Consider the following 13,915-nt stretch of genomic DNA (forward strand, 5'->3'; position numbering starts at 1 on the left):
CTAAATAATTGGGAGGGGGGGTTTGTACTGATGTGACTTTATCAATCCAAAACGATATACAGTCTGTTTATAAGATTTCGTGACATAACCTAGGCATAAAGACAAATTTTAACTATTTTCCCCCTCTTTTTGTCCTACGACTTCTTTATTTTTCCCCTGTCCATCCACATACACTATGCTATAGCAGCGTTTGGCTTCCATTGTCCGACCTTTAAGAGTTCTACAAAACAATGTTTTTCGACTGCTGTTGGTTGGCTTGCAACCCAGGGATTCAGTGCGGAATGCCTATGAACGGGTAAGGATACTGCCAGGTTCTGGATAAAGAGCTTATACATTTTTGTTTGTTTTTGGCAGTAATACGGTATTAATCTTTCATGTTTTGAAAATTTAGAGAATTTAAGATCTTGGGTCCACAATTATGGCACTTGATCTTCTAGAGCAGTGGTTCACTACCAATTTTGGTCCATGCCCCACCTAGGCATTAATAAAATCCTAATGATATTTAAATTTCGTTATTCAAAATTATACGTCCATTCATCTGAAGGAAGCTTAAAAGGCCATTAACTTGGTATCTTTTTGGGTTGTCCTCTGGGCATATTTTATACTATAGTAATGAAAATGTTGTCTCAATACAATACCTTTTATACAATGCATAATATCATTGCAATGCTATCATGTATCTCTTTTGTTCTTTAAATGCATTTGAATGTGACGTCATTCACAGGAAAAAATGTTTTTTTTTTAAAAACTAAGGCTTTAAAGTACAGTCAGCCGAAGAGTACACGTCCTACCCATGACCCACCAAGTTATTGCCAAGACCCACCGGTGGGGCCTGCGCCCAACATTATGAATCCTGGTTCTAGAGAGACATTTCGACACGGTTGACGTTTTCTGGGCTACATAGGGGGATTAGGAGTTGTACACACTTTAACCAGAATATAAAACAACATTAGTGATATTTCTTCGTTTAAGATTGTAATTAAAGAAATGCTTTTTAATAAATATGAATTTTAGTTTATGCCTTTTTTTGAGAGGGGAGGGATGGGGGTAAATAAATAAAAGAATAAACTAATAATTATGGCCTCTCTGAATATGGAAAGAATATGAATTTGAAGAAATTGTTCTGCTATAAGGTTTGTGGTGTCGATTAGGAATTGTGTTGTGAACTGGCTGTTAGTTTCTTTTTTTTGTGTATATTTCGTCACCCCCTCGGACCACTTTTTCACTTGTTAGGGTGACCGTTAAACTCTAATTGTTGTGTGTTTGTTATAATAAATTTCTTTCTCTCTCTCAAGTTTCAACCAAAGCTAAGGACTATTGTCGACAGAAAAAAACACGTTAGACTATTTTGTCGTAGACCGCACAAAAGATATACAATCTCAATGATTTTTCAAACGCGAACTCGACTAGTTTAAACATTCAGACGGGGAGAGATAAGATCTAAGCAGTTCTACGCGTCGTGCAGGTCAAAGAAGCGCATCACGAACGCCAGTATTTACTATGAATATTGATACTGGAGCAATTCTGTAAATACTTTATCTATGGTAACTCACAGAATACCACTAAGATCAGCAGTAAACTCCAAAAAGGGGTGAGACAGTGTGATCCAATCACATAGACCCTTTTTATTGGTCCAGTAATCTGATTGAGATCATGAGGGTGTTGAATAATTGTTCTTGCCGTTGACAAGCCATTCAGTGATGTACGCGGGGTGATTGTTGAAACATTGAGTTAATTAAGAAGGACATATTATTGTCACTACCAGGTCTCATTTTAAGAAGGGGCGAGTGTACTGGGTATCTATTGCAATTATTTTCTCATTATACTTTAACTCTTTTATTTTGATAAGATAAAAGCTGGTCAAATACATAGAGCATTGCGTGTAATGAATCTTTCCGAATGATAAATTAATTTAGTATATTGTGAATGTCCAGAATTTTGTTACAATATTAAACAATAAATGTGTTATTTTATCTAATAAGACGTTTTCGATATAAGGAAAACCCTCCCCACACAAGACGTGCTATGTTTTTGCTTATCTGGTTTTCAGAGAATAAATAAATTTCTATTCTCACTATTTTTATTTATCGGTAGAATTAATCGGACTAAAAGGCTCCAACATTAGGAAATAATATAGCCCTTTTCATGCAGAGCATTCTGAGCATCTGATCAATCAGAACATTAACATGCCGCTAGTTTGGACCATTAGTTCATTACCAACTATGTGGGTTGGTAGTTCACAAAACACACGACAGTTCTTCATAGATAACATTGCTTCATAAGATAAAGAATATCCAATTAGAAAAGGAAACACGACAAACAGTAGGTAGCATCTTTCTCAAAACAGTATTCTAAGAACTGATAATCCTCATACCATCCCGGATGAAAACGACACTGTTTCTTTTTTTATATTGAAGGATCAACTGGGAATACACTCAGCTTTGGTGGATTAGGAGCAAAGGAAAAGCGAAGAAAGGAAAACTGGCACGTCATTTCTCTTCCGAGTCCCACAAAGCAGCTCTGTTTTTCTCCCTTCGTCAACAACAGCGGTCATGTGGATTTCCCACTTGATAGAAGCACTCGAACTAAGCTCTTGGAGCAAGCAAAAGATGAAGAGACAAACAGAAAATTTTTTAATTTTTTTTGACATTTCAAGGACCCTAGCGAGACAGAGAATTGCCTTTAGGAGAACGGAAGAAAAAAACGGCAGTTTTGTTCAAATTGTTCAACTTCTAGCGAGATATGTGCCTGCTCTTGAAGCTTGGTTAAATGATATCTAATATAGACTCTACAAAGTTACCTATTTACAAAAAATTTCTCAGAACGAGTTTATTGGCTTGCATTCAGCTGAAATAAGGGAGAAGGTCCTCGACAAAGTCTTGGATTCATAATTTTATTCTGTGATGGCGGCCAATTACCTTAAAATTATAGCCAGCAAAGGCAGTGGTAACCCTTAGAAGAATTTGAAACCGGTTATTAAAGTTCCTATCATGCTCAAACTCTAAGAGTAAGGCTGTCAACCCTTCTATAGCTGAGTGGAGCCAATGTCAACAAGTGGGTGAATAAGTTTAGGGAAAACTCCTATATAACGTGATGAGTCTAAGTAAACCGAGGAGACTTTAAAAATTAAGTTAATATTATGCAACCAAGCATTACTCTCACATTGAACGCCTTCATCGTATGAAATTGGGAAACATCTTTCATAGAAGGAAGAAAGATTCCAAAGCTTACCTTCATCGTCAGAAGGTTCTGATCCTTCATTGTCTGTACTTCCAAATCGATTTCTTCGAATTACATCAAGCAGGATACATTTTGAATCCTCCATATTTCGTAGCAGTTTGTTAGTAGTCCATCGAAACTGAGATCGGATCACTTTTAGCCTTTCCTCGATATTCACTTCAGCATCATCTTGCCTGTAATGTGTCGTCTCAGTACTGTGTGTGCCAGTTGGCTCAGATACCTCTTCTACAGATAAAGAGATAGCTTTAAAAGACTTAATTGATAATTTAAAAAAGTTACGTTACGCAGCGGCCATTGAGAATAAATAAAAAAAAAATTAAACAAGTCAACATTTCTCTTTGAATTACTATCTCTCATATAACAGTAGATCCAATTAATTCAGAAATTGTTAGCCTGTAACTGTTTTACACTACAATCATGGTACTAAATGATAAACGACCTCTGTAATCCTTGATAAAATGATTTGAATTACTATCTTTCATATAACAGTAGATCCAATTAATTCAGAAATTGTTAGCCTGTAACTGTTTTACACTACAATCATGGTACTAAATGATAAACGACCTCTGTAATTCTTGATAAAATGATTTGAATTACTATCTCTCATATAACAGTAGATCCAATTAATTCAGAAATTGTTAGCCTATAATTGTTTTACACTACAATCATGGTACTAAATGATAAACGACCTCTGTAATCCGTGATAAAATGATGGTTCCTGAAGAAGCTTTACACAGAGGGCAAATAAGTATCCTAAATTTGAACTTCTACTAAAAAGGACACTATGTTCCAAATGTTGTTAAATCAGACAAATATATACCTTAGTTTATAATAGTTGCCTATATCTCTCGAAAACCTTCCATGTTCGATAGTTACATTCAGTTTTACAAAGGCTTTCTGCAAATATTTGAGACTATGTATTTAACAGTAAATTAGTTTTTCAATTCAGTCTTCCTTTTTTTTGCTTATGAACAATTAAGAGCTAAATGTTAATATCCAGCTTGTTCTTTCACAGGGAATATTCGATGAATATTCAATACACAGTTGCAATATGAGGTTAAACTAACAATAAAATTCAGCTTTATTGTTTGTGTTTTGTCAAAAGAACCATCTTGCAACTCTTTTGTATGACTCCTTAGCATTGACCAAATGATATCAAGGTATGAAATCAAAGCAATAAAACAAATAAACGTTTCAAATTAATGTTAACTTTACTAAACTGAAAATTTTGTGTATTTATTTCAATCTTTTCAGCAAAACTCAAATTAAGTGAGAAATTCTGCTATTTTCAAAGAAACAGCAATCAACTCTGATTTTCAAATCAAATTTTCCATTCAAACCATGAAATGTTTGTTCGAGTTAGATTGGAAAAAAAAATCGGTAATCAAGTTTATTTCATTTAGTGTGTACATCATGAATTATGAAAGACATCATGAATTCGTTTATTGGCTAAAACAGAAAAGTAAATGAAACTGCCGACCACTGCCTTAGAACTAAGAGATATAACTTCCCTACAAATGTGTAATAAACAAACTTACACACAAGTACTTGGACACCAGAGCTTTTATTCGAAACTACCACTTTCACTCGGATTTCATTAGACACTTTCTAATGGAAATCTTTATTCATCATTTACCCCAACTAAAAACATAAGGTATTTTACTGTATACTACTAGAATAAAAAACAGCTTAGGAGGAGATAGGGATATCAGAACAATTTTTGACGGAAGGGAGGACAGAGACACAAACAAATTTAGTGTTGAGCAGTGATTTTATAACTTTGGGGGGGGGGTCTTCTGACCATTGTTTTAGTGGCGGGCATCTCCACCAGAGTTGATACATTAATACTAATCAGTTGCTTGAAAATATTGAAAGCTTACCTATAACGTCCAGAGATTTCGCTTCAATCTCGTCTGATATAGACAACCGGTCAATAGAACCACTTCCATAGCCAAGGTCAGGGGCTAAACATTCTTCGCATTCCTGTTTTAAACATAGCCAGGCTTCAGCTCTATTTCTATATTCTCGAGAACATAAATCATCCATGGATAAGTCATTCAAAAGGTCTTGAGCACTCTTAATTAAAACCATCATTTGGCTGACGGCAAACTGAAGTCTTCAAAAGAAATTATTTAATGGGGTAAGGCATACGTGTACTTATTAAGCACGTACAAAAACAATAGTCTACATAACATCTTTTATCTTTAAATGATCAATATATATATATATATATATATATATATATATATATATATATATATATATATATATATATATATATATATATATATCGAGAAGCCCAACTGAAGGTTTGACGTTTCCCCTCTTGAATACTCCTCCTCTATAGCCCCCTTATTAACGGAAAACCGGAAAACACGCTTTGAATAAAATGCACAAATGAAAAAAAATAATGTAAATGACATAGGAATAAATAACTGTTATTTATATTTATCTTAAAAGCAAAATTTGATAACGAAAACTGTTTTTCAGGAAGCAGAAAAGAGCTTGAAACGGAGAGATGTATCTTTTTTTCGTTTTTATTGGTCCAGCGCTAACAGGATCTTGGAACGTCGTAGAAATCTGTCTTGAATTCGTCTTGATATTGCAAAAAAAAAACAAAAAAAAACTGCCTAGTGGAAAAAATTTCACTGAAAATTAATTCAGTAATAATAATTGTTTTGTATGGTTATCTTATTTTTTTTTGAATCAATCACTTTATGTTTTGGAACCACTGAAACGTTTTCCCTCTTGATCTAAACCACTAAAATCCCCATTGGTCTGAAACCCTTAGCTAGGTAACTCCCCCTCCAAGGCCCTTCAACTTAGTTATTTAATACACTTAAAACTACAAAAAAACATAAGCCCGAACGGAGAGCAGTGATCGTAAAGCTGGGTATATAAATAGTACAACATAACTTAAGTAAAGCAATACGTCTTGTCACAGTACATCTCACCTTTAGGAAGTAAAAAAAAAAAAAAAAAAAAAAAAAAAAAAAAAAAAAAAAAAAAAAAAGGTTTTGAAAAAAACTGCCAAGTAAACAAAAGTCATTAAACTTGGTCCAGGAATAATAATTATCTTTATGTTTATCATAAAAATAAAACCTAATTCCGAAAACTAATTTCGAAAATTTTGGAACCAGGAGGAAGCCTCCCAAAAATGGCTGCAGACCAAAATGAAAATTGCACCGCTCAATCATCATGGTCAAAAAATTTTAACCAGAGGCTTACAATACCTCATATTAGGGTTGGTTTACAATGTACCGTCCCCATTGAAGATACGGCCTTCTTGCGTTAAAAATAATGTTTAAATACGATACACAAAGAACGTATATGGACACTCTAGTCGCTGCAGTTTATCACATCAAACACAACACTCTGAATGTTACTTTCGGTCTTGGATGGCACCAATATTTGTTTTTGTTTTGTTATTTTACTTTTGCTATTTTACATTTGTTATTTCTTCAATTTGTCTGCATTTTGTGCCATTACCGGTCACTGTCTTCCACCCTAGATTTTCGGATTGGTTCTCCCGGGACCACTGGAGAAAAGGAAACACGCAAAACAGTAGGTAGCATCTTTCTCAAAACAGTATTCTAAGAACTGATAATCCTCATACCATCCCGGATGAAAACGACACTGTTTCTTTTTTTATATTGAAGGATCAACTGGGAATACACTCAGCTTTGGTGGATTAGGAGCAAAGGAAAAGCGAAGAAAGGAAAACTGGCACGTCATTTCTCTTCCGAGTCCCACAAAGCAGCTCTGTTTTTCTCCCTTCGTCAACAACAGCGGTCATGTGGATTTCCCACTTGATAGAAGCACTCGAACTAAGCTCTTGGAGCATACAAAAGATGAAGAGACAAACAGAAATTTTTTTAATTTTTTTTGACATTTCAAGGACCCTAGCGAGACAGAGAATTGCCTTTAGGAGAACGGAAGAAAAAAACGGCAGTTTTGTTCAAATTGTTCAGCTTCTAGCGAGATATGTGCCTGCTCTTGAAGCTTGGTTAAATGATATCTAATATAGACACTACAAAGTTACCTATTTACAAAAAATTTCTCAGAACGAGTTTATTGGCTTGCATTCAGCTGAAATAAGGGAGAAGGTCCTCGACAAAGTCTTGGATTCATAATTTTATTCTGTGATGGCGGACACGACACCCAATACTTCACACTCTGATAAACTTGCGGTCGTAATCCGCATTATCAGCTCTGAAGGGATACCTAGAAAGAGACTATTACATGTCAGCGAGGCTAATGACAAAACGGGTCAGCGTATGGCAGAAAGTATAATAGGAACATTGCCAAGGAGAGGAATTCCTCTGGATAAACTGACTTTCCAGTCTTATGACTACGCAAGTGCCATGTCCGGTCAATTTAATGGAGCCCAGCAAAAAGAAGTAAACACCGTTATAGAGCATAGTTGCAATTCATCTCTTTTGATATCCGAGCTTTTCAACATCCTTGAAGAAATATACGCGTTCTTCTCTTCATCTACAAAGTGTTTTGCCACCTTCAAAGAAAAAATCTCTTTGATCGTAGACAGCCTTAATCACCGAAACTTATCAGGGACTGCAAGGGGTGAAACCATACAAGCAATAGTTACTTCATTTGAAGCAATAGTTTCAGCCCTTGACGAAATAAAACAGACAAAGAACGCCAACGCGAAGACAAAGGTATAAGCTAGCGGTTGTCTCAAAAGGATTCTAAACTCGACTTCATCATCTGCCTCATATTTATGAAAAATATTATGTACAAAGCCGGAATTGCAATAGAAAAACTTGAAGAAGAGGAAATCAATATTATCGACGCAATCGAGATGCTTGAAGCTATGAAGAAACTTTTCGAAAGAATATAGGAGGATGAAATGAATGATTTAATTGACAGTGGTGCAGTGTTTGCCAAAAGGATGAAAGTCGATCCAGAGGCAGATTTCACCAGACATCATCGTCGACGACTTGGACCTTCTCGTTTTGACAACCGAGCTCAGAATCAAGGTGAGATCTGAATCAGTTCTATAGAAGACGTTTTAGAATCCTGCTTGATAGGTTGACTAAAATGATGGGAGGTAATCTAAAAGCTTGGAAGATAATCGAGCTTGGGAAATAGGACATAATCGTCTTAGAAAACTGGCTGCGACAGCACTTGGTGCAGTTGCTGCTACCGAAAGAACATTTAGCAAGCCCAAGTTTGTTGAGAATTGGCTGAGAAATGCCTTGGTCGATTCTCGACTAGATTCCCTTATATTGTTAGCGAATAAAAAAGATCTTACCGATGACATTAAACAAGATTGTTTAATAGCTTGAACAAGATTGTCCAGCGAGGGTCCACTTTGAAGAAGAGGCAAATACAAATTTAGGTTTTCTTAGTTACGCATTTACACACTGATTTGCGAATTGTATTTCTTTCTCGGTTTACGCATAACAGCGCTATAATAGGGCATAATAGGTGTATAATAGCGTTCGCTATTTTTGGGCTAGTGATTACGCCAATTTGGGCTATACGTTCTGCCGAAAACCTGGCAACCGTGTCCCAATCTGCACCTTAAAATTCTGCTTTTGTTTATTGTTTGTCATTTAAATGAGGGGATCTCCCCCCCCCCCCGAGCCTGGGTGCTTTGAGACACCCCAGCTATTATGGGTTCTAAAATACAGAGCAAATTTGTCGGAAAAATCATAGCTTGAACATGGATCAGACGCTGTACGTGTTGAGACAGAGATTTGTTTTTCATTCTTACTGATTTATAGACCATGGGTGCTGTTTTAATTTAATCTGGGTATTACAAGATGTATCTATAAAACTAGCTTTATATTTTTTGAAATTTGAAAAAATTAGCGTTCTACTGAAAATACAAAACCCAAGAAAAAAAAATAAGGTGTTGTTTTTAGGAGCAGAAAATTTTAAATAGCCTGCAGAAAATAAAAGACTTACTCATAAGCCATATTACTAACGGCCAGTATATCGATATTTTTTAGTATCAATTAAAAAAAAAATTCCACAAAATAAGTATTTCAAAAAAAACTAAAGAACTCCATTAAACAAAAAATGAGCAAAAATAAAATCAAATAATCTACCAAGCGTGAAACTACCACAAATCAGCATAGATAAATAAATGAAACCCAAAACGAGCAGAAATTACAATAAATAACCGAGTCAAACTCAAAAGAAGCAAAAATTAACATAAGTTGGGCTCAAAACCCCTATGCCTTCCCAAGGCCAGAACATAATTTGCACTTTACTGAGAAAAATATAAATGATTTTAATTTAACAGCTTTAATAAATAAAATAATACTAACATTTTTGATTGTTACATATCAGTATCTGTATAATATACGAACAATGCAAATACATTGGAATTTTTTTCATTTAAGTGCAAATTATATTCTGACCTTGGGAAGCCATAGGTGTTTTGAGCCCAACTTATGTTGATTACTGCTCGTTTTGAGTTTGACTCGGTTATTTATTGTAATTTCTGTTCGTTTTGGGTTTCATTTATTTATCGATGCTGAATTGTGGTAGTTTCACGCTTGGTAGATTATTTGATTTTATTTTGCTCATTTTTTGTTAAATGGAGTTCTTTACTTTTCTTTGAAAAACTTATTTTGTGGAAAAAACTTTTTTAATTAATTACTGTTCGTTTTATATTGACATAGTCTTTTCAGGGAAAACGAAAATAATACTTTCAATCTTTTCGTTTTTTAAGAATTTATTGTTTGGCCTGCTATTTGTAGGCTGCAGAAAATTTTTCAGCAATTTTTAACAATATACACCCTTTTAAAAATCTGGACACAAACAGTAGTGTTTAATTTAGTTTCATACCTCCTCTAGTTGACATGAAATGGAAAACTTGATACCATTCGCCAAAAAATATGTTTACTTTCTTTGATAGCTTGGATACACTTACGCTATTTTGATTTGGTTGAATTTTAAGAGCAGAAGTAGCCCCGAAAGTTTGAATATAATACCCTCAGTCGTTCTTGGTATACTGATAAGATGCCTTTTTGGGAATTGGCATTAACCAAGTGTATTTTGCTTTAATCTTCAGGTAATATTTAGTTTTGAAACAATAAGGCAGATGGGAGGGTGGGCGTGGGAGGGGGATTAGTTTCCCTCCAATCACTTTCGACCATTAAAAAGGGCATCAGCCGTTTCCATGTTCAATCGAATGAGCCCTTTTCGAAGTTCCTACGACAGCTCCTTCGATACACAGTGCCCTGGTCTAAACAACAACAAAAAAATAATACATTATACCCACATCGATCTTTACTAAAAAAATGTCAAGCCTTCCAATCACTTTCGACTATTAAAAAGGGCACTAGGCCTTTCGATTTCCAATCATATGAGCCCTTTCTGAGTTTCTACGACAACACTTTCTATAAACACCTTATATGCCCCCAGGGCATAAAATAAAACCCTTACCTTAAGGGCTTTTAGGGTGGCTTTCATCCTCAAAAACCTAATTTCCAGAACTTTCAACTACGTTAAACAAAATGGCTATTTCAAAATTTTGATTGAATGCGTCTAGGAAAATGGTGGACGTGAGAGGGGCGTTAGTCGCTCTCCAATGACTTTCAACTATTAAAAAAGATACTAGCCCTTTCAATTTCCAATCAAATGAGCCCTTTTGAAGTTTCTACGACAACGCCTTCAATAAAAACCTTATATGCCCCCAGGGCATAATTTACAACCCTTTCAATAAGGGATGTGGGGGGGGTGTCATCCTCAAAACCTAATTTCCACAACTTTCTTCTACGTTGAACAAAATGTCTATCTGAAAATTTTGATTGGATGTTTGGGGGAATGGTGGGCGTGAGAGGGGGGTTAGTTATCCTCCAACCACTTTCAACTATTAAAAAGGGCACTAGCCCTCTCAATTTCCAATTGAATGAGCCCCTTTTGAAGTTTTTATGACAACTCTATCTATAAGAACCTAATATGTCCCGAGGGCATAACTTATAGCCTTTGTCCACGGAGGGCTCTGGGGGGTTTGTCATCCTTAAATACATAATTTCCAGAACTTTCAACTACGTTGAACAAAATGGTTACCTCTAAACCTTGATTGAACGTGTTTGAAGAAACGGTGGGCGTGAGAGGGGGTTAATTACTCTCCACTCACTTTCGACTATTAAAAAGGGCAATTTTAAATTCCAATCAAATGAGCCCCTTTTGCAATTTCTACAACAACTTTCTATATAAACCTTATATGCCCCCAGGGCATAACTAAAAACCCTTGCATTGAGGGCTCTGATTGGTCTATCATCATATAAGACCCAATTTCCAGAATTGTCGCCTACGTTGAACAAAATGGATATTTAAAAATTTTCATTGGATGTTTTTGGAGAAATGGTGGACGTGAGAGGGGAGTTAGTTGCCCTTCAATCACTTTCGACTATTAAAAGGGCACTAGCCCTTTCACTTTTCCATTCGAATGAGCCCTTTATGAAGTTTCTACAACATCGTTTTTTACTAAAACCTTAGATGCCCCTAAGGCATAACTTATTATTCTTGCCCTGAGGGCTGTAGGGGGTTGTCATCCTTGAAGACATAGTTTCCAAAAGTCTCAACTACATTGAATAAATTAGCTATCTTAAAATTTTGCTTTGATGTGTTTGGGGAAATGGTGGGCGTGAGAGGGGGGTTAGTTCCCCCCAAATCATTTTTGAGACTATTAAAAAGGGCACCAGCCCTTTGAATTTCCAATCGAATGAGCCCTTTTTCCAATCGAATGAGCCAAGTTTCTACGACAAAGACTTCAATAAAAACTTATATGCCCCCAGGGAATAACTTATAACCCTTGCCCTGAAGACTGTGGAGGGAGTGTTCTAATCAAAAGATATATTTTCCCGACCTTTAAACTGCGTCGAAAAATTGCTTATCTCATAATTTTGATTTGATGTTTTTGGGGAAACGATGGGTGTCGAATGGGTGTTAGTTGACGTCCAATAACTTTAGACTATTAAAAAGGGCACTAGTCAATTCAATTTCCAATCGAATGAGCCATTTTTGAAGTTTCTACGACAATACATTCTATAGGAACCTTATATGGCCCCAGGGCATAACTTGCAACCCGTGTCCTGAGGGCTGTGGGGGGGGGGTTGTCATCCTCAAAGACCTAGTTTTCAGAGTTTTCAACTAAGTTGAACAAAATGGGTATCTTAAAATTTTGATTGGATATATCTGGGGAAAAGGTGGGCGTGAAAGGGGGATTACATGCCCTCAAGACACTTTCGGCGATTGCATAGAGCACTAGTCATTTGAATTTCCAATCGAATAAGCCTTTGTTGAAGTTTCTACGACAACGCTTTCTATAAAAATCTTGCATGCCCCCAGGGCATAGCTTACAACCCTTGCCCTGAGGGCTGTGGGGGAGTGTCCTCCTCAAAAACGTATTTCTATCTGAAAATCAACTACGCTGAACAAAATTGCTACCTAAAAGTTTGGATTGGATGTGTTTGGGGCAAAGTTTCTACGACAAAGAAACTTGAACGAAACTTGACGATACGAAGTGCCCTGGTGTAAAGAAAAAAAAATAATACATTGTGCCAACATCGTTCTTATATGCCCCCCAGGGCATAACTTAAAACCCTTGCCTAGAGGGTTGTGGGGGAGTGTCCTTCTCGAAAAAATATTTTCTTTATGAAAATCAACTACGATGAAGAAAGTGGCTAACTGAACATTTTGATTGGAAGTGTTTCGGGAAATGGTGGGCGTGGAAGGGGTGTTAGTTGCCTTCCAATCACTTTCGACTATTGAAAAGCGCACAAGCCACTCCAATTTCCAATTGAGTGAGCCCTTTTCGAAGTTTCTACGACAACTTTTTCGATACGAAGTGCCCTGGTCTAAATTAAGAAAATAGTAAATAATACATTGTGCCGACATCGTTCTTATATGTCCCCAGGGTACAAATTACAGCCTTTGCCTTGAGGCCTTTGTGGGAGTAAGCTCCTCAAAAACATATTTTCTATCTGGAAATCAACTATGCTGAACAAAATGGCTATCTCAAAATTTTGATGGGATGTGTTTGGGGGAATGATGGTCGGGGGGGGGATTAGATGCCCTCCAATCAGTTTCGGCTATTAAAAAGGTTTCGACTATTATTGGAGTGGCACTAGCCACTCCAATTTCCAATTAAATGAGTCATTTTCGTAGTTTCTACGACAACTTCTTCGACACTAAGTGCCCTGGTCTAAGACCAAGAAAAAAAAAAAAACAATACATTGTGCCAACATCGTCCTTTACTTAGGCAGCGCTATTGCGCTACCTATGATTCATTTAATTTTCGCAACCAAAAATTCCTTTAAAAAAATTATTATAAACAAAAAATCCACTAAAACAGTACAAAAATGACAGACTTGTTTATAAGGCAACTCATTGGTATTTCTAACTGTGGTAAATTTTAAACTATGGAAATATAATTTATTATTATTATAAATAGAAAATTAATATAATGTAATAAACTCCATGAATCTTGTTGAGAAGCATTTTGGTTTAGCTTATTGCTGGAAAGTGGTAAGGGTCTGACGTCCGTAGATTTACAGAATGTGTTGACCCTAAGACTGGATTGATGAATATGACAATACATGTTGGAAAGCTGCGTAAAATTTTCGCTTAAAGCCAAAAAGGATTGCTTTTCGCTAATAATTAAGCCAGAGATTAGAGCGTATGAGTTGTGATG

At 36.0% G+C, this 13,915-nt stretch overlaps 1 protein-coding gene across 1 annotated transcript in view; it reads right to left on the minus strand.

The window, feature by feature from the left end:
- cos (kinesin-like protein costa) overlaps positions 1 to 13,915 on the minus strand; it is a 171,491-nt gene that overhangs the window by 98,908 nt on the left and 58,668 nt on the right. Inside the window, exons 10-11 of the mRNA XM_089094032.1 lie at positions 5,121 to 5,356; positions 3,232 to 3,465 (exon numbers count right to left, since the gene is read on the minus strand). Coding sequence (XP_088950158.1) covers positions 3,232 to 3,465; positions 5,121 to 5,356 — 470 coding nt within the window. The remainder of the gene's footprint in view (positions 1 to 3,231; positions 3,466 to 5,120; positions 5,357 to 13,915) is intronic.

The sequence above is a fragment of the Artemia sp. Qi Xiang Cuo genome, chromosome 9 (genome assembly GCF_049724085.1).
Source record: "Artemia sp. Qi Xiang Cuo chromosome 9, ASM4972408v1, whole genome shotgun sequence".
Classification (NCBI taxonomy): domain Eukaryota; kingdom Metazoa; phylum Arthropoda; class Branchiopoda; order Anostraca; family Artemiidae; genus Artemia; species Artemia sp. Qi Xiang Cuo.